Source organism: Physella acuta, unplaced genomic scaffold, assembly GCF_028476545.2.
Source record: "Physella acuta isolate Inbredline_101_S28 unplaced genomic scaffold, ASM2847654v3 ptg001246l, whole genome shotgun sequence".
NCBI classification, from domain to species: Eukaryota; Metazoa; Mollusca; class Gastropoda; family Physidae; genus Physella; species Physella acuta.
In genome coordinates this window covers 1-21,626 of record NW_026732762.1, presented here as the reverse complement: position 1 = coordinate 21,626, position 21,626 = coordinate 1, and the positions used below count along the sequence as shown (strand labels likewise).

The following is a 21,626-nucleotide window of genomic DNA, read 5'->3' as shown; positions in this document are numbered from 1 at the left end:
TAATGCGTATGAAGGAGGGGGGGGGGGTGGGAGGTGAAAAATTTCCTGTTGGAGTTCTGACCGCCAAAGTCCAGATTTCGTCGCACGTCCGTTGTCCTGGTAAGTCTCGAGTGTGGTAGGTCTAAACCTTATATCTTGCATCCCTTACCACCGTAGAGTCGTCATCAAAAACAGGCATTCTTTTCTACGTCCGTCTGTCTTCTGATCATGGAAAAATTCCACGACTGGTCTTGCTCCAGTCTCCCTCTTGTACTAAACATAAGCAGTGCTTATCGTTTAGCTACTATACATGATTGATTGAAATATTTTCGAGGAAATGAATGATGAAACAACCTTCCGTCTCAAGGCGTAAAAACATATACATGGGGATGGTACCCAGCCACTTTGGTTACCTTTGGTTACCTTTCAAGGGTTATACAAAATAATTGATACTCATTTTGCTTTCTTGAATGCTTTTTGAGAAAGTACCAACAAGTCAATTGCATGTTTGTTATCTTATATTTAAATATATTAATATATACCATGATGTAGTAAAACTATTTAATGATGCGTCTGTAATGGTGTAAAAATGATGTGTGAGAAGTGACATTGTGTGACAAGACTGGTGCACGATTTGAATTAAATGATGAGTGTTTGATGTGTGTACTTGTGCTATACGGGGATGATAAAATGTAGCCGCAGCTACACCAAACCGAGATAGTGTGAGTCGCACTTCATTGTGTACACAAACTCTAAATATGAGTCAAACTTAATTTTGTACACAAACTCTGAATGTGAAAGTCACACTTAATTTGTACGCAAACTCTGAATCTGAAAATCACACTTCATTTTATACACGAATGATTGTGAATTATTGCGAATTATTGTGTACACAAACTCTGAATGTAACACTTAATTTAGCACCAAGCAGAGATTGTATAAAATGTGCACCATAAAACGTGGGACAGTTTTCATCATATTGGTCCAGTCTCACCATACAAATCCCACCTTATTCATGTCCATTTTTTCAAAATATCCCACCTTATTCATGTCAATTTTTTTTCAAAATAACCCACTTCATTCATGCCATCGTTTCAAAATATCCACCTCATTCATGCCATTGTTTCAAAATATCCCACCTTATTCATGTCAATTTTTTAAAATATCCCACCTTATTCATGCCATCGTTTCAAAATATCCCACCTTATTCATGTCAATTTTTTAAAATATCCCACCTTATTCATGCCATCGTTTCAAAATATCCCACCTTATTCATGCCATTGTTTCAAATAGTCTCTAAAATGTCATGTGTCTTTATGATGTCAAAGAAAAAAAAACTTAATGAATTCATTAAAAATGATTAGAACTGTGACTGCTTTTTCCTGTCCCTTGTGTTGTCTTAAGTACCTTTCATTGTATCATGTTTTACACCAATTGTTGCTTTACAAATTTTGTTGCAAGGCACAACATCCATGGGTGGGTGTGTCAAATCATGCAGGGGTGCCAATCATTTTTTTAAGTGAATCCTAACAATCAATCCCAAAATTTTACCAATCCTGAAACTAAAATTTGAAAAACCGTGCACTGAATTTCAAACTAGAATGGACTATTATTTTATTATTTTTGAGACATTTGATTCATTTTATGTAAAATATATATTCCTTTAAACTACACATTTTGATCCAAATCGAATGCAGCGAGTTCGTTCAAACTTTCCCTATACGTTCCACTTGGATGACAATACAAGTCTATCTATTTTTTAATTTAATGTTTAATTAATCATTAAAAATAAATAATTAAACAGTTTCGACACTAAGGGAGATAATAACGTTTTATTACTTGATAGATTACACTATTCAATAATAGAAGTATATTAACTAACTAGATGCGATCATTCTAACACTCTGTTGAGCTGTGGTTCACGATCATGTTTACAATCGTAAAGCCGGTCGATGTAGTGGAGGCTATTAGGGTCAGATAATAACCTTTTTAAACAATTTGAAACTAAGGGGAGGTAACAGAATGTGTCGTCTGTAAAACATGGTCACTGACGGCTGCTTTCGCCGGGGCAGATAATCGTCTTTAGATATCGCGATCTAGTGATGGTGTTTTATAGCAAATAGTTTTAGTCGTGTCCACTCCGTAAATTAGGAATCACTCAAAAGTATACAATAAAACAAATATAAAAAACCTTTCTAATAGCAAGCTTTTAATAAATGCACTGAAAATAAGAAAATAAAACTAGTTTGCTTTTGTTACTCATGAAATCTTTTACATATTTTAGCAACCAACGCTTTTATGAAAAAAAAAGCAACCTAGTTTTATTTTTTTTCAGTGCATTTAAAATTAAAAGCTTGCTTTTAGAAAGGTTTTTTATATTTGTTTTATATATGTTAAACGAGCTATTATTGAATATATTATTTTCATTGAAACGGCATACGACTTCTGAAGTATCGAGGGTTATAGATATTACAATTTTTTTTTGTAACTTGTTTATTTTACACAGTCGAAGTTAAGATAGTTAAGTCCTCGATTGCTTTAAAGACAGGTTTAATTAAAGTTAAATACCGGTATAATGAACCTTGTAACTTTTCTAAATGAGTGCATGGTGGGTGACTTTTTTGTTGTAAATGGGCAGGATTTTCATCGGGTTTGTATGAACCCTAAGAGAATATATCAATTGTTCAAACATGAGATGTGTTTAACACAAAATTTTTGTAAATCCAATGTGAAAAATAACACTAGTGATAGGCTACCTATGAATAACACAGCCTTTAAAAAATTGTAACAATTTTTAACATAAAAAAAAAAAACAACTAGTATGTGTCAATTCATATATATTGTATTTTACATATAATTTGTCTAATAAAATTCATAGTAAAAGATCTTCCCTCAATTGTAAAGCAGACTAGAATTATTAAACTATGCACAAATATAAAAAAATGATATACCTAGTACAACACACAACATGTATGCTATTGAATGAGGGTATACCAACATAAATATATCCATTGCATAAATGTTTTAAGTAAAAAATATAGAAATTCTTAAAGAAAAATTTGCATAATATTATATCTATATGGATACTGTAGAAAGTATAGTAATGGGGATGACAGAAAATTGGAAGTCCTTGGGATGATACAACAAGTCCTATTTGTGATACAGCAATCTGTCAACTTGTACTAAAAGTGACATGGTTTTATTTCAACATGTCATAATGGTGACAAAGTATACAGAAGTGTGGCACTGTAGATCAGAAAATAAAGTTAGATATTTAAAGCCAGGTACAGCTAAAAGTATAAATCTGAAATACAGACTTGTTTCCACAATGCATATAATTCTAAAAGTTGCAAATTTCACCCAAAAAAAAGAAAAACAGATCAGTATGTACAATATGTTCTTGGTCTATCCATCAATCAGCAAATGATCTGTAATGTCAGCGACGTGTATAGAAGATCTGTTATATCAGTGCCATTTGTATGGATGATCTGTTATGTCAATGATACATGTACTAAAGATCTATCACATCAGTGCCATTTTTTGGAAGATTAGTCATGTCAGTGCTGCCATGTCAGTGACATGTCTACAGAAGATCTCTCATGTCATCAATACTTTTAAAAATTATAACAAAATTAAAAATTAACAAATGTGAAAAAGCTGTAAAAACCTGCATTGAGTGAAGCATAGGAATCATTAACCAACATTAAAAGAACGAGAGAATTTGCACCATGAAACTCATGGTACTGTGAGTACAATCTATTCAATGTGTAAACCACTTAACTGAGAAAATATATAACAATTTTTGGAGAAAAAAATACAAAAAAATGCTTAACTCACATTGACATTGTAAAGGATATTTAACAGCTTATTATACAATTTTGCAGCATTCATTGAAATCAGTGATAAACTTAGTTACCATTGCATAAATACAACTACAGCAAATTAAAGCAAAAAGTAGGTACATCATAAAGTTCATCCAGCTATTTAAGTGATTCATCAATTCATGTCTCTTCATTCTTAGCTAAATGCCAATGTAGCAGAACTTAGCACAGCTGTTTACAAATATAGTTCATCACAAATAGGTGTTCTGCATTTTGAGCTCAGTTAAGAACATAATTTTTTCCCCAATAGCTGACAGTTCTGAAAGTTTAAATCGGTTTAAGAATGTGGATATTCACACCTAGAACTTGTGCCTGACATAGTTCTGGAAGTTTGTATCAGCTTATGAATGTGGATATTCACACCTAGAACTTGTGCCTGACATAGTTCTGGAAGTTTGGATCCAGTATAATGGTGTCAATGGTTGGTTCAAGGGACTCACCGCTGCTGTTTCTACTTCTTGTGCGCATGACATCTGAAAAAATGGGTAGCTCATCAAAATTATTCATGTGGAACTCTCTGTCCGAGCTGCTGCTCCCAGGGCGGCTCCTGCGTGTTGATGAGCCAGAGGGGTTCCGGCTCCGGATGGGGTGAAACGAGTGCTCAATAAACTCTAATTTCATCAGGGAGGACGAGGACGGGTTCCTGCTTCTGTTTCCTCCATCAAAATTTGGAAATTCTGAATCTGATAAGAAAAAAGCCTTAAGGGATGAGGAGGAAGGATTTCTCTGGCGCTGGGAAATATCATAAGGCGGGGGATCTTGGTCATTGAACTTGAACATCTGAGCTGTAGATCTATGTCTTGATGAGTCCAGTGCTAGGAACTCAGCCGAGGGGTATCTCTGCCTCTCATGCTGTGGGGAGGAGTCTGCTTCATGTCTGCTCATGCTGGAAAACGACACCAGTGGATCTCTGCCACGGATGCCGTCAGCCAGGTCACCAAAAGACTTGTGAGCCCCTGCTGACCTGTGTCTGCTGTCCAGGTAGGAGAAATCAGTTTCTATATTTTTCACACCTGAAGGGTGCCTTACTCTCTGCCCATCCACTTGTTTGAAAGGCTCACACTCAGGCAGCGGAGAAGGCTTTAAGATTCCAGAAGAAGGCAGGTGTTTCTTATGGATGCCATCTTCATGCGGAGAAAGATGATCCAACCTGGATTTGTAAAAAAGTTTATTTTCCTCCACATGACTCCTACCATCCTTATTAACCTTTTGAAAGGCTTCGACATACTCCGGGGTTATATCGTTAGAAGCATCATCTTTGCTTGCTGAGTTTATTTCTCCATAGTTCAAATCCCCATAGTTGTGAAACTCAACATAAGGGCTGTGAAACTTGGCATAACCCTTCTCTGTGTTCTGGTTCATCTGCTGTGCCAGCTCAAAATTAGACTTGAGAAGCTGAGAGCGTTCTAGATTCTGTCTCTCCACAGCCTCCTCCATGTCTTTTCTGAAGAACGTTGTGGGCTTGCCCATCTCATACCTGTCTTCATGGCTGCCACTTTCAGAGTTATCTTCCATGTACACAACATTAGGCAGAGTTTTCCCCCTTTGACCAGACAACTTGCTGTATCCTTTAGGGGAGAGAATTTCAAAAGAAGAATTGCTGGCAAAGTCCTGGGGATAGGAGGGTAACATGTGTTTAGATGCACTCTCTACTGGTGAAGACAGTTCTTCATCTCTCTGGTCACTGTAGAATTTTGAGCGTACATAATTGGAAGTATTAGCCAAGTCCTTAGGATACTCCCCACTGCATGCGTCATCCTTATTCATTTTTTTAAACCCAACACCTGATATAAGAACACCAGATTCAGACAAACTTTCCTCTGCATATCTTAACGCAAAAGTACCGTCAGGTTTACTAGACAGCAAAGCTTTAAGCTTGCTGTCCTTAGGCCCTCCTCTATGTGACATGGTACCTTTCAATACAGCCTGATTCAAAGAAAGTTCTTCGTGGTCCTCTTTATACATGAAATTAGTGTTGCGGGAATCTGATTTATAGACTTTATCTTCTGATGAATTTCTGGAAGCCAATGAAACAGAATTATATGGTGCTGAGTGCATCATGTTTAGGCTGTTTACTTCAGTAGGTATGGAGCTATTGCCAATTTCATCTGAAAACTGGACTTTCTTCAAGTTGATTTTAGTTGTTGTTTTAGGCGAGATGATTTTTTCATGGCCATGCTTAGAATGTTTAAACATGGAGTTTTCTGAAGCATTATCAATACACAGGTCATCAGTGAAAGGGACGTTGGCCTTGGACCTGTCAAACTGATTGCCATGTTTCTTATGGACAGAGCCCATGTTGTCAGGCTGATCAGACTGGTACCTCACAGCATTGGGCGTGTCTTCCACATCATCAGGGAACTTGTAGATGTCGTTGATGACTTTTTCTATCCTACGACTGGGCGTGTTCTCAAGGACGGGAGCATTCAGCAGGCGTGACAGAGTGTTTGTCGGGGATTGTAAGGTATCTGAACCTGATGGTTGACCACCTCTTGACCATTGGTCAAGGGATGGGTTTACTTTAGGTCCACTGGGCGGGGTCTCATTCTTATGGACAAATGGGCCTTGTGATGCTCTTTCAAGTGTAGCTTTATTGTGGGAGGAGAGCATTCTGACAACGGCATCTGACAAAGTTTGTTGGGTACCCGTGGAAATATTTTGTGAAGATTCAAACAAAATATTTGCTAATAATGGGTTTTGGGAAGGTAAGCTTTTCTTATCTTTGTAATGATCAGTTATGTTTAAGTGGGTGGGGAGAGAATTTGTAGTCTTCAAGTGGGTGGGGAGGGAATTTGAATTGATGGGGAGAGCATTAGTGGAGTTTGAGGGGAAAGTGTTGGTGGGTTTTGTATGGTGAGGGATGTGTGTGAACTGTTCCATGCTTCTGTATACAGCATCAGCATTTGACTGATCAATCTGAAAGAACTGAACCGTATCAGCACCATTGTCTTGTAAATGAACTTTGACCTTGGGTGTGTTATCAGCATAATAGCTGGGGTTAACTTCAGAAGCTGTAGAATTGACCTGCGACCTTTTCAACTGGAGCACATGTTGCTTGGATGGGTAAGGTGAATCTAATTGAGACGAGTGTGTTGAGGCAGTTGATTCAACAGAGCCTGGCCTGCTGTGGGTATCTTCTCCAGGCTTTCTGTCCTGAGGTTTGAAGTCAGGCCTGTTTGTGTTGGTGCTCAACTGTACCTGAGACTCTGACTGTGGTAAAGGTCTCAACTTTAGAGATTTCTCATTCAATTTTTTGTTTAGAGCTGAAGTGTTACCAGACACCTGAGGCTGGCCAATGAGTTTAATGTTGGCTTCAAACGGGGGAAGTGAGGACTGGGCAGCCAGATTACAGGCAATGCTTGTTGGGGTTTGTAGCTTCAGAGTTTTAGGTGCAAGTTTGGATGCTGTCAAGGTACTAGCAGTGCTGCCGCTGATGCTTTTAGAATGTGTTGGAGTAAAGGCAGTGGAATTAGATAGCTTGGGTAATGTAAGAGGGTCCGGTCCGATTTTACTGGTCAGGAGTGGTGCAGGTGAGGCTGTGGTGCTGTGGGATGCAGGTTGGTTGCTGGTATCTGGTTGAGAAATGGCTTTCTTCAACACTAGAGTGGATCCCTGAGTTGTTGGTGAGGGTTGGAGGAGGCTGGGCTGTAGGATAGCAACACCTGGATTGCTGCTGTTGAAAGAGATCTGCCCAAATAAAGCCCTGTTGTCGGAGCCATCTTTAGTAAAAACTTGAGAAGCTGCGGGTATTGGGATGACAAGGGTGAGGGGACCAGCTGGTGTGGGAATAGGCTGTGTGGCACTGAGTACATTGGCAGTTGTGTACAGAGGCAGCGAGGCAGAGCTGGTCTGGCTTGGCATGCTGGTAGTTCCCACACTGCTGGCAGCGCTAGGGGTGGGGCCCTGACTTGCTAGGGCTTGTTCTTTTTCCTGCTGCTGCAGTAGCTGCAGCACAGTGTAGGGCCTGTTCCTTGGTTTTGTTTGGTTACAGTTTAACTTGAAGCGTTCCTCTAGGATCTTGGCAGATGTGGCGTGGGATGCGGCTGTTGATGAAGGTTTAGGTGTGATGTAGTTGGTGCTGGCTTTACTGTGAGGCGTCGCTGGCAATGTGGCTTGGCTTGATGAGACTAGGGTGAGCTGACTGCCAGGTTTCTGGGTACTGTTACTAGACACTGAAACACTTATGTTTCTGTGGGCGGGCATGGACCCACCAACAACCTTGACATTGGCCTGACTGGTCGCTGGTACTCTTGTAAGGTTTGTGCTTGATGGGTTGGACATTGGGGTGCCAATCACACTTGCAAACGATGCACTAGTTACCGGCATGCCTGACTGACTTTTGTTTGATGAAGCGTGACTAATCAACTGCAACCCAGCTTTAGTAGATTGATTTGGCATGGCAACACCTACAGTATCTGACAGGGGGAAAGTAGCAGAAGTTGTCCTACAGGTATCTACTCTAAGTCTGGGCATGTGGGATGAGCCGTGTCTGGATGGTGACATCACAGTGATGTTTGGGGGGCCTACAGCATCCGTAGGTGTGTTGGTAGCCCGGATAAAAGCTGGACAGGACCTGTCACTGCTTGTGGCATCCGCTGAGGCTGTTGTGTAAGTGTACAGAGATTGTGACAGAGTGGATGAGGCGTGGCCTGATGCAGGCACAACCTGAGCCGCATGTGAGGTAGAACACTGGTAAGTGTAGTCTTCACTGGGACTGGATGATGTGGATGATGAGACATTCTGCCCAGCAGGGAACTCACCAGTCAGGTAGGAGGAGTCGACCCCTGACTGACCTTTCCCTAGAGATTCTACAAACTCCTGATTGGTGGAGATGGTGACCACAGTGCTGGGGCCATGGTTAGTGCCCATGGCTTGCCTGAGTTGGTTCCCTTCCATGTCAGTACCTGAAGGACCAGGTGAACAGAAATCCTGACTGGGGGTGACCTCACAGCTGACGTTAGGATTCCCATGCAGGTACGCCACCAGCAGTGGTATGACTTCACTCCTCTTGTCCTCAGACACTTTCTGTAGGCAGAGTTTGTCTTCATCTTTACCACTGCCTGATGAGGGGCTCATGAATATATGGACATTCTGTGGCTGTACCAGCACTGTTGCTTTGGACTGCTGGGTTGTGGATTTATTGTCTTGCACTTGCTGGTCGGTATGAGACAGGGTGTTTTCTCGTAACATGGCTTGTTGGTCCATATGTGTTTGCTCTGTTAACCTGGATTGGTCACTCAATGACTGTGGGCTTTCTCTCAGCCTGACTTGATGGCCAGTATGTGACTGTGTGTTTTCCCTATGCATGTTTCCTTGCAAATAGTTGATGCTAGATTTTGCAGGCAGCTTTTGTAGATGGTCAAACAGCAGTCTGGAGTTAGATGCATTAACTGTATTCGAGGATAATGAAGAGCTACCAGCAGACAGGGTAAGACCCTGTTTAGTGATCTGACTGTTTGCATTCATTGATGGATTAATATTTGCTTTTAGTTGAGGTTGTGAGGGGACAGAAGAAGAGTTAGTTGAACTTTGCTGGTAAGACTTTCTTGCATTGTCAGTGGCCTCCACATTTAGTTGCCAGGCATTCGTTTGGTTGGCTATTGTGTTGGCTTGTGATGTATCTGATCTTTGCAGCAACACTTCCAATTGAGACATGGAACCATGAATTTGATTCATTTCACTTGCTGGACAAGAAGCAGGCTTTAACATACCATCTGTTGGACAACCTACAGGCTTGGACTTGTTGTCAATTGTGGATTTGAACACTGTGTTTTGGTGTGTTGAAGATGCTTGCTTATGGTTAAGATTCGATACAGTGACGGAAGAATTAGGAGTAGAGACTGGCGCCAACTGTTGCAAGAGAAGATTTCTGTCAGAATTCTGGCAGAGACTTGACAAGATGAACTCACTGACAAGTTTCTGTGTTTCTACTGACTGGTTCTCAAACAGGACATGGTTGGCGGAACCTTGCCCAGACTCTACACCCAAGCTGGCCTGGCCTTGTCCAGGGGTGGTCCACTGGATCAACTGCTGGTTTGGATTGTTCGCATTGTCTTGTATGTTTGATACCATGATTTGTTGTTGGTTGGGGACAAATTGACTAGATAGCAGACCACTTTGATGAGGAATGAGAGTCACCAATGAATTAGTATTAGCCTCACTGCTAGACACTGGAACTAACAGCTGATTGTGATTAGCATCCCCTAAGTTAGATATGAAAGTTGCTCCAGTGCTTGGTTGCTGTTCAGCCTGCTGGCTCCCTACACCAGACCTTGAATTAGGCAAGACATGTCTTGGTCCTTGACTTGCTGTCTGATTGCTAGGGAATGGAGGGGATACTAGAGTCACTCCCTGTTGGTACTGGTGAGTTGTGTCAGTACTTAGAGTACTCACAGGATCAGAGACAGCCTGAAAACTAGAGGTTGTTCCAGGAGGCAGGTTTAACACAAACTGATTGACTGGTGTGGCTGACGTGTTGGCACATAGTAATGGAATCAGCTGGAACTGCCCGGTTAGAGTGTTTGGCACCAGTTGGTACAGCTGGTTTCCTAAAGACAGCAGAGTCATGTTGGTGAGATCAGAAGATGGGGTGCCCTGGGGGAGAGTAGGGTTGGTCTGGGGGATGGTGAAGGTTGGATTGCTCTGAGGAATGGTGAAAGTTGGGTTGCTCTGGGGGATGGTGAGGGTGGGGTTGCTCTGAGAGATGGCGAGGGTTTGATTTCCTGTGGCTATGTTTACAACAGAGTTAGCTGAGATGTTATTCTGGGTTGAATTTCCAGGGGTTATATTTAGAGTTGCATTGGATGAAGGGTTACTGGGGGGTGGGTTCCCTGGTGCTATATTTAGCACACTTGCTGAGTGGTTTCCTGCGTTCATATTTTGAGAGATCAACACATTGGTATTGGCTCTGGCTTGAATAAATGGAGTCAATGATTGGTTTGCTGCCTGAGGTGGATTGGACATAGATGTGATCAGCTGAAGAGTTTGTTGGTTGCCAAGGTTACTGAGATGAGGCTGCTGGGTACCCAACTGGAGTGTTATGTTATCATTAGCCTGGAACGAGCTGGTCAGCTGGGAAGTAGGAAGTGAGTATGAAGACTGGGAGGTTGTTAAGATGGAGCTGAGATCTGATGTTTCCATGCCAGAAATATAAGGGTTGACTATAACCACCTGAGGTGGCTCTTTAGTGCGGCTCATCTTATGAGCAGTAGAAGTACTGTGTGAGCTTGCGGTGAGTTGAGCTGATCCTAAGTGGGATGCCACAGTCTTGGTTGAGCTCTGACTTGGACCATCTGTGCTGATATCTGCTATGTTGGACAGCACACTTGAAGCAGATACCGCTGGTGTAGAGTTCATGGAGGTCACCAATATCTCAGGGAGATAAGACCTCTTTGGCTGGGCTTCAGGTAACGACTGCTGAGCCAGTTCTCTGACTGGGGAATCTGCGAGGGCATCAAAGAGACTAGAGTACTGAGAAGTTGAGGCTGGGGGTTGAGATTGTGAAGCAGCAGCATTTCCCTGAATCTTAGACTGTGAGCTGCCATCCATCGTGTTTAATGACCCCTGATCAGGAAGACTCTGAGGTGCCAGCACCTGGATGAAGTTTGTACCTGGAGCAGGTGAAGCCCCTAACAGGTAATTGATACTAGAATTGTCCGTGTTGTTGAAATCTATGGGAAAGACTTTGGGATGTTGCAGGTTGAGAGTTTCATTGGGGAGAAACACAGACAATGTGTCCTGAGTGAGACCAGGAGCTTGAGCTGTTAACTGACCAGTGGATGAATTAGATGTAACAACACTGCAGGACATGTTAGTACCTGAATGAGTTGACATCTGACCCTGAACAAGGTTCTGGCTCCCCCCACTTGTAGGTATGAGATAAGAAACAAGCAGGTCGGAATGAGGTAGAGAATCCATCTTTTCCACACTGGTCAACTTTGTCTGGGTGGTAGGAGTTGAGACCTGGTTCCAGCAGAGTTTTGAAGTCAACTGCATCTGGTCATTAGAAACTTGATTTCCAGTAAGATTTGACCCCATGGGGGATGCCACCTGCTTTCCTGTCAGCACCTTTGGAGACAGTGCAGGTAAAGTTTTGATAAAATGAGAACCTGCATTGGTTTGAGTTTTCCCTTGAGCTAACGGGGATTTCAAAACAGGAGCACTACGTGGGTGTCCGTGGGGCACAACTGGACTCTGCTTAGCCACATGTGACAAAACTGGACTCTGGCTAGCCACTGATGTCTCCACGGATGACAACCTGTTTGAGCTGACCACTGTCATGGTCTGTCTCCTCTGATCAGAGTGTGCTGTGGTCAGGACAGAACCTAACAGAACGGCTTGTGGAACTTTGCTACTCACACAGGACTGCCCTGGTGTAGATGATGAGAGTGAGCTGACTTGAACACTCCCAGCAGATGACCCAAGACTTGCAGGCACAAATGTCTGCGCTGGCCCCATCTCTGAGCTGCTATCCTTCCTGTTCTTTAGACCATCCTCTATAGCATTCAACAACTCCAGCAGTTCAGGCCTCTTTTCTGTTACCTAACAACAATGTAAACATTTTCTCTTTGAGCTTTAAATAATGAATTTATTTTTATTTACTGTAGTTGTAAAAAAAGAGATTTTTTTAATTAAAAAGAATGTTGCTACACTATAGTAGGCCTAATAGCATATACAAGTACAAAATTCCCATAAATCCCATTTTCTTGTGACACAAACCAGTTAGCAAAAAATGAGTATACCACTTGACCACAGTGTCAGGAATTACCTGGTGTTTAAACATGGAGAAATGTGCATAGAGTTCCTCATCATCATTTGACACAGTTGAGAACCTGTCCTTGAGAGCTGCCCCAGATACTTGCCTCTGTTCCTGGCTTACTGGCTGTTGGACAGGGGAATACATTTGTACTGGTGAAATAGCCATATTGTTTTTATTGTAAAATATACTAATGGCATTTACACTGGTGAAATAGCCATGTTGTTTTTACTTGTTAAATATACTCATGCCATTTGTACTGGTGAAATAGTTACAGATTAAATAACTTCTTGCTTTAGATTTTTATATATGTATGAGCAAAAAAAGAAAAGAAACTAAACATTATTATACTAATATACCTAATTTTATGAGTCAACAACTTTAAAAAAAAACAGGGTTCCCACAACTTTTTTTACCAGAATATTACATGTTATTCCCAAATATTTCTTGCTATTTATCATACAATTTTCATCATGCAAACCATTAAACACTAATTTGCAAAGCTAGATTAAATAAATCCATAAAATAAGGCATAAAAAAATTCAGTAGTGCTTGGGAAAATTAGTTTTTCTAGGTTTCTGGCTCTGTAAGGAACCTTGTTAAAACCAAATGGAACAGCCACACACTTACCATGTTGGGCTCCTCCAGTCTCTGGTTAAAACAAGACATGGCAGAGACCACAGAGACATTAGAAGAGCTGGGCTGAAGGTTGCCAGTAACAGGGGGTAGCCTCTGCTCCAGTGTAACAACAGTGCTGGCCATTATGGAGGGTGTGCCTGCACCAGAGGAGGATGTACCTGCATCCTGTAGGCTCTTACTTTCAATGGTCTGGACATTACTCTTCATCCCTTTTGCTGCTGGTAAGCCAGCTAGGGAACATTCAAGTTCATTAGGTTAAGTGAATACTTTTTAATTTTAAATAATTGATTTACAATAAATTCATGTAATTTGCAGTTTTTCTTCTTGTTAAACAGGAATGAAAAAGCTTACAACAATTATCACAACTAATTTTTACTATATTCCAGACCCCTACAGTAATACCAGCAGAAACAATTGATATTATACATTATAGCAATACCAGTGTTTTAATGTATAACAAAAAGCAACTGCATACTTATTTTTATTTATTTTCAATTATTATTTACCTGATCCATGAAGTTAAAAAAATTTTCAACCATATTTTAAAAATTAAATTGTTCAAAACATTGAGGCCTCACCTGTTTCAGCTTTCTGCTTCTTCCAATGTGACTTCATCCCATGGTCTGGTTTAGTGGAGTCCCCCTTGGCCAGTCTAGTCTTGACATAAACTTTCTGTATGGTGGTCTGACAGCAGCCTGTCACAAGGCTGATGAACTTATAGCAGCATTTCCTACCATTGCCTTCACAGTCTAGCATGGAATAAAAAATTATAATTTATAGTTGAATTTACTATCTTTTTTTAAAACTAAAGCAAAAACTTTATATGACTTTTCAATCATTTATTTTTACAGAAACAAATTAGATAAAAAATACAAGCACACTAAAAAAAATTATATTTTTTATGAATTGTCAGTACTAGAGTAAGAAAAAAACAGTTTAAAATGAGCCAAAAACTCAAATGAGCTGTAAGAATAAAAATACTGTATAAACTCACCAGTAAAAGATAACATTTCAGCAATAACTTGCCACATATCTTTCTGACTCATTTGAGCTTGTTCTCTCCATTTGGCCACTCTGCTGTTTTCTTTCAGAGCTATCTGCAAATGATTTGGTAAAATACAAAGATATTTTAATACTGATACATTAGGTATTACATACAGTACACAGCATAAGACACATCATGATGTTGAGCATACTAAAAATTGTAAGGTGGGTAAAAATAAATCCCAAGTTACCTGTGAGCATGTGATTTCACAGCAGGAGATAGTGGCTAGTCTATCTAGATCAGGAACTCTCCCTTCAGCAACACCTCCTTTTGTCTTTTCAAGTCTTGGCTAAAATATTGATTCAAAATTCATGTGGAATTTTCACTTTCTTTTGTGCTAACAGAACAAACTGAATTCATTTTCAAGATAACCTTATCAGGGAATTGTGTTTTTTAAACTACCTTATCATGGGATAGAGTGTTTTCAAGCAACATTTTCATAGGAGAGTATTTTTAAGTACTAATAAACTAAAAAGTCTTGTTTACTTCCTGGCTTAGGTAGCCAACATTCCACTTAGCTCAATTGGCACCTGGTTCAAGACATTGTCCTACTGACAATTATTCCATTTGATATAGAAAAAGATAAACTCTATTCCTCTTCCCCAATAATGATGAGGTATAAAGTACACTTTTTTGAGTCATCCATAAATGACGACATTCTTTTATGTTTGACAATGCTCATCGTTCCCCCTCCCAATTGTTTGGATAATATCAGAACATCCCACTTTTTAAAAAAAAATTATTTTGATCAATTTTAATTATAATTAACATAAGTCTTTATTAAAATTAAAATAATTCCTAATGTGTTTTGAGTAAAAAAAAAAGTGACAGCAAACTTTCTGAACCCTCAATACAAGTGCGATGTCATTTACAGACAACCTCTTACTCTAACAAGGTATCAGTTATAAGTAGTAAATAAATTTCACCTTTGAGCCTGTGACAGCCAGTTTTTTGTGCAAAAAATTATTTGAGTAGCACAGCACTTTCTGGCAACCTCGTTCACAGATGCCAAGGCATTTTAACTTTGTGCGGTTGGCCAGGATGAATGTTTCAAGATCTTTTTTATTATTTACAGCTTCTTCACTGGACAATTTCTTCAACTTGGATCTGCAAGTTATAAAATAGAACTATTATACACATTTTTAAATCAAATTTGTTCAATTTTACAGGTATATGCTTATTTGCAAGATTTATTACAGTTAAATTGAAATAAATAAAGAATGCAAACTTAAAAGTGATTGTACAAAAAGTGAAATATTTTTAAGAATAGATGGCTAAAACAGAAACAGAAGGCTGGTTTCATATTGTTTTTTAAACAATGGATTCTAGAACACAAGGATAAAGAAAGCATATATGAAAGTTGACTTTTAATTGTGGTTAAATTAAGAAGTTGAAGCAAGGGTAATGACCTAAAATCAATAAGTTGTCATTACACAAGTTGTTAAGTCAATACTGTTATCTGGCAACAGCTGTTCACCAGTCTCATTGCGAAGGTTAGGCTCCAAAGCTATGTCAGCATTTCACCATTTTGTTTTTAATAAACTCAGAGGAAGAGTTGGTTATTTCTAAATTAGTATATAGATTATGTGTATAGTCCATGTTTGATTGTTTTCAAATGTTTTTATTTCAGATGATGAGTGATACTACTAAAAGTGTGCATTACAGCAATGGAACAAATATATAAAGAAAACAAAAAACATACTTGATAGATTTCTGTGAATCAAGTTTTTTTTTAGCCTTAGATGTCTTCAACAGACTTAAGAGAAAGTTTGCTTTCCTTGACCTGTCTGCCTGGTCATCGGGTGGTTCTAGGCTCAAGTCTCTATCCACCTACACAGTTATACAAGGAGTTCACTGATTAGTATCACAATCTCTAACTAGTAACACTATTTCTAACTAATATCAAATTCTATTTGATTAGCTGATATCAAGACTTAAATGGTAAAGTCATTATTTTCAATATTTATGTCTACTTTTAAGAACCGTCATAATTTTTAAAATTATAAATAAATATCGTTTCCCAGAAATAAACTGTTTTAACTCTGGCCTTCAAAACTGATTAAAAGATTTCCCATTTTCATATAAGCACTTGGTGAAATGGAATTGTGTAATAATGGTGACAAATATGGGCATAAATTATTTTTAAATGATGCCTTACAACTTCAGGATTGCTCATGTCAGCTGTGGTAAAACTGTTCTTTCTTTTCTTGACTGCCTTTGTGCCATTGATGTACAGCTGAATGCAGCCACATTTTGTAGTTTGGTACAAGGAACAATACAAACGCACAGCTGTAGATTAGAATACTTGCATTTTACCATAAGCAAATAAGTGTTTTGAACTAAGAAATTGCAACATCTAACTTGTACACCAGCAGTATAATTATATGCCTTATATCCAAAGATGAACTCTACTTCATCTGCATCATAGACCATCAGGTATAAAGGATACTTAAATTTTTAAATCATTTTACTAGACAATCCCCATCCAAGAGTCTAATGTTACAGTTAAGTTAAGAATGAAGAAAAATGTTACACTTATTTAAACAGGCGACTGCTTTTTAACTATTTCAATGAGGCACTTTACCCTTTACAGTTCATGCTAAACTAAAGGAATAAACATTTACCAGTGTAGAGAAAAAAACCCACATCAATTGCAGCTTATTACTAAACATTTGAAAACCATGATAGAGTTACCTTCAGGTTCTCCCAGTTCTTCAGATAACTGCTGTGCAAATTTCTTCCCTTCTTCTTCAAACATCTCACGTTCCTCTGGTGAGGGACCTTTGTTTTCTGTATTGTTTAGTGCTATAGCTGGAAACAAGTGGCAACAGAAGGAAATTAATTTCAGCTATGACTAACTTCTGATAATTAATTGCCATATCTTAGCTAGAGGTTGGCCATCTTAGTCCATATTGATTTAGTATATATGTTAACATATATTCTTAGTTAATGTTTGCAGTAAATTTAGGATTTAAACTAAAGGGCTAAAAAGTGTTCAAAATAGGCTAGTAAAATTTGCATTGTACTTTATCATTGGGCTATTATAGCAGTTTATCTTGCCTAATGCCATGATGTAAAGAAATTACTTCAAAAACAAACTCACCACACTTTACACACAATTCCAATAGCTGCCCATTTACTTCTTTAACAATTGGCTCATTTTCCAGCTTCTTCTTAGCCTTAGCAGCACTGGTATTGATGTAAGGGCTTTCACATAAGCTACACTTAAAAGGCTCACCTAAGATCATAATGCACATGTTAAATTTTAAATAATCTCTATAATAAATAGATTATAAATTAAGTTTTAAACTTTCATTGTAGCAATAAATATTAGAATCTAATTAAAAAGCAATATTTAAATTTTAAATTACCATTTTTGCAAATATCTGGATGTTTATTTATCTTAAAACTTTTACATGGCTTTTTCGTGGGTGGACTCTCATCATCTTCTGCCCCATCCAGCATTCTCTGACTTTGTTTTCTTGGCCTTGTACTTTTCCGCAATGCATGAATTGGTTTCATCTCTTGTTTTATTTGCTGGAAATAAATTAAAAAGATCAAATTTGTTACTATACTTGTATTACTTGTATTATGATAAACTTTTATTATTTATTATTATGTAACCTAGAGAAAAAAACTGCAGCATTTTGGTGTATAAAGAAACACTGTTTTAAAAAAATTATCATGCAGACTTTCACATTTTCTATATACCCTTGCAAAAGCTACACCACTTACTTATTTTCTAAACTATATTTTTTTTTGCTCTATTTGCCGTCATTTTATTTTTAGGATTAAGTGATGAAGTATTTAAACAACATTTCATTCTATCAATTAAACATAACTTCCTACTTAAGATATCTAAGCTGTTTATATTACATTAAAACCTGTATGTGTAGCAATCAATTACTGTAATGACTACTCAATATACATGTAGAGATGTCATAGCTGTTTACCTTTTTGAACATGAAGACATCCATCTCTTCCTTAAGGTGGCCAGCTATTTTAGGCCTACAGTGTCCAGTATTCACCCCCTCCTCCATAGTTTAGAGATTATATATTGTCCAGCTTTACACTGTTAGATTAACAGTCCCATTTCTGCAACATGAAGCATGGATTAGTTACAAGGCATTAGGTACTAAGGACTGAAACTAGTAACTGCATATTCTGTTAATATTTTTAATAATTACAAGTTCAGAAATTGGAATCAATATTCATTTATCAGAAAAATCAAACTGAACTTGACAACATATCCTTAGAACAAGGGTAGATCAAATTTAGAAAAAGTAAACAATATACACGAAATGTAAATGGCAGAACTAATTTCTTTTTTTTCATTTAAACACCAGTCTCATACGCAAGTAATTAGTTGCCTAACTGATAACAAAAAAACGAATTAAGAAGCAATAAAGCATCACTACTCTGGTTTCACATGCTAAGGGAAAAGCAAAAAATAAATAAATTAGGAGCAAACTAAGGACAAAAGGAAATCTGATAAAATGGACTTTGATAAATATTTGGATCCCAATTAAAATCAGATTGATCTTCACTGAGATCAATAAAACACTGCGTCTCTCTAAATCTCTAAAACCATTTTAATAAAAGAATATAGAAAAGGGTGGATATCTGCTCCATACTAGAAAAATGTGTGCATACACCATTTAGGCCTATATACAACTATATAACATGATAAAAGTGATATATTGCAGATTTTTAAATTGTCTTAGATCCTAATAGGGTGTGTCCTCAATAAAGAAATCTTATGACAATTACTGTGCTTATGTTTTGTTATTTACAAATGGGTGGATAATTTTTTGTTAACAATAAACCTAGGGTAGGCCTATAATTTGTTTTTAGGTTAATTTATTTTCATTTGGAACATGGTTGTGAAAGTTATTACCACCTCGCCATTTTGCATCTCGCATTATGTTAACCCCACATACTTTGTAATTGTTTCTAATAAGTGTCCAATAATAGAATATTCTTTAAAAAGGATGTTAGGTTGCTGGTAATTAACACAATACTAAGTACACAAATAGCTTGCATATATATCAATGCTAACCCCTATCTGTAACCCTCACAGCAGCCCTAGACCTAATAGAAGCCTAACCCTAATTTCTAACCATATGATAAAACTAGTTAAGATTACAATACTGCTAACAACCTATCACACCTATTTACGAAAGAGTCTACTATCGGGCATCAGTATCCGCAATCATCCAAATGTTGAATTCAAATGTTGTTAAATTAAGAAGTTGAAGCATGGGTAACTTTGTTCTGACTATTAGTAATCTAAATCTAAAGTTTAAGGTCAGAAATTCAATAATTGCTATGGTGGAACTTGGGTTACTTGGCTCACCATTGGCTTTAAGTTTGTAACAAGTAATTGTTACACTGGTATACTATATACATCTACTAGTTGAATGGTTGAGTTTCAGTGTTTGACTGCTAAAGTAACCCAATACACTCAAGTTCGGGGTCCCTGCCTAGAATTGTAGCATGTCTTCTGCATGAACTAAATGTAATCAACTTTGATGGGTACCTGACTTATGTTGCATTGTTAGGGAAAGCTACATTGACGTAAGTAAGGCAGCTGGGCAAAGTAAAGTGCTGACCACACTATCCCTTCATATGCAGAAACCACACTGAGAAATACTCAAACTCTATTTTACTTGCTCTGTGGACCTTCAGGTTAGAAAAGGAACTTAACTTAAACTAAAATGATTTAAATGACAAATTGAGAATTAGGCTAAATTTTATGGATTTTCTAGAACTAGAATACTAGTATTACTATTACTATTAGATCTAGATTTGATTCTAGCCTAGACTTCTAGTCTAGATATAGCCTAGAGTCTAGTGTAGAGAGAGGTGCTAGTCTAGTCTACACATAATGTGACATAATCAACACATCTGAGGTCTCACTCGACTCTCCTGGCTGCAGTGGCTGGTCATTTCATTAATTTTATATTTTTTTAGGCCTAGGCTTTATTTAGGCCTATTCGAAATAAATAAATATTAACGAGAGGGAGAGTGTATCAGTACACTTACTATACATCAAAATATATTCGGAAACATCCCTTAAAGCTTAATGTTACACTAAATGATCTTAAAGATTCAACAGACATGGCTAACAATTGTGAAGTAACGTTAGCCTACTCTTTGTTCGCCATTTTGCAGACAAGAATGTTGTCTGCAACAAATCGACAGATATTTTATTTATTCCAAAATGTTATGGTACAATTTGTGTCAAAAAACTTCCTGTATGTTGTCTTTGGTTTTCTTTTCTCTTTGTTTCACACCTTTCACATAGACACTTTTCATACATAGGACTACAATTCATATTTACTTTCAGATCTCAAAATATTGAAATTATTGAAGACTATATAACCTTAATCTAGGTGTCAGAGATCAAAGTGTTCTGTGGGTCTATAGATCTATATGGACTAATGATGTTCTGATGTAAATTAAAATCGATTTTATTTTTAAATATAAGGTGTATTGAATTATATATATATATATATATATATATATATATATATATATATATATATATATATATATATATATATATATATATATATATATATATCAGTGGCGTAGCTAGGTCGGGTGTCACCCGGTGCGGCACTTAGTAATGTCACCCCCTTCCCCTAAAAAATTCAAAGTATATTATATATATATATATATATATATATATATATATATATATATATATATATATATATATATATATATATATATATATGTGTGTGTGTGTATGAGTGTATATGTTTATAAGCTTTAATCACTGCAGACTTAATAGTAACGATGTTTTTCTATAGTCTGTTAATAATACAGTTGGATGTAGCATTGTTTTCTCTATTGTTAGCACGTTTATGTTATGGTGTCAGGGGCGTAGCGGGGGGGGGGGGGGAGGTGCGGACCGCACCGGGTGACACCATTTAGGGGGGGGTGACACCAAGGCAAAAAAATAGCAAAATATATAGAGAAAAACTTGAGGGAGGGTGCAAATCGAAAGTTTGAGGGGGGGGATGCAAATCGAAAATTTGAAAGTTTGTCCCCGGGAAGGGCTGCTACGCCTCTGGTGGGGGGGGGGGGGGGGGTGACAACATTAAGTGCCGCACCGGGAACACCCGACCTGGCTACGCCACTGAAAAGACTATTTAACTTTAATTAATCATTAATAGAATTGGCAAAAAGCATTTTTCTTCTGTACATTTTGCAATTTTTTTTTTGCCATGGTGTCACCCCCCCCCCCCCCTCAAATCGTGTTACCCGGTGCGGTCCGTACCCCCGCCCCGCTCTCGCAAAGCCTCTTTTATATATATAA

At 38.0% G+C, this 21,626-nt stretch overlaps 1 protein-coding gene across 1 annotated transcript; it reads right to left on the bottom strand.

Moving 5' to 3' along the window:
- Window positions 1–2,824: 2,824 nt before the first annotated feature.
- On the bottom strand, window positions 2,825–20,467 carry LOC131957460 (mucin-4). Its single transcript, XM_059322292.1, has 14 exons — window positions 20,345–20,467; window positions 18,253–18,394; window positions 17,671–17,836; window positions 17,403–17,537; window positions 16,994–17,110; window positions 16,458–16,588; window positions 16,002–16,129; window positions 15,226–15,406; window positions 14,490–14,588; window positions 14,249–14,351; window positions 13,833–14,003; window positions 13,246–13,484; window positions 12,628–12,741; window positions 2,825–12,401 (listed from the first exon to the last, which is right to left on the bottom strand). The coding sequence occupies exons 2-14, from the start codon at window positions 18,337–18,339 to the stop codon at window positions 4,224–4,226; spliced, it is 9,849 nt and encodes a 3,282-aa protein (XP_059178275.1). The 5' UTR covers window positions 18,340–18,394; window positions 20,345–20,467; the 3' UTR covers window positions 2,825–4,223.
- Window positions 20,468–21,626: the final 1,159 nt, after the last annotated feature.

Bases quoted from the DNA above. Each gene is read 5' to 3' on its own strand.
- LOC131957460 (XM_059322292.1), bottom strand. From the start codon at position 18,339: ATGGAGGAGGGGGTGAATACTGGACACTGTAGGCCTAAAATAGCTGGC. The intron at 15,407-16,001 runs GTATGTTTTTTG...TATAACTTGCAG, and splicing joins GATTCACAGAAATCTATCAA to ATCCAAGTTGAAGAAATTGT. The intron at 14,352-14,489 runs GTAACTTGGGAT...AATCATTTGCAG, and splicing joins GTGAAATCACATGCTCACAG to ATAGCTCTGAAAGAAAACAG.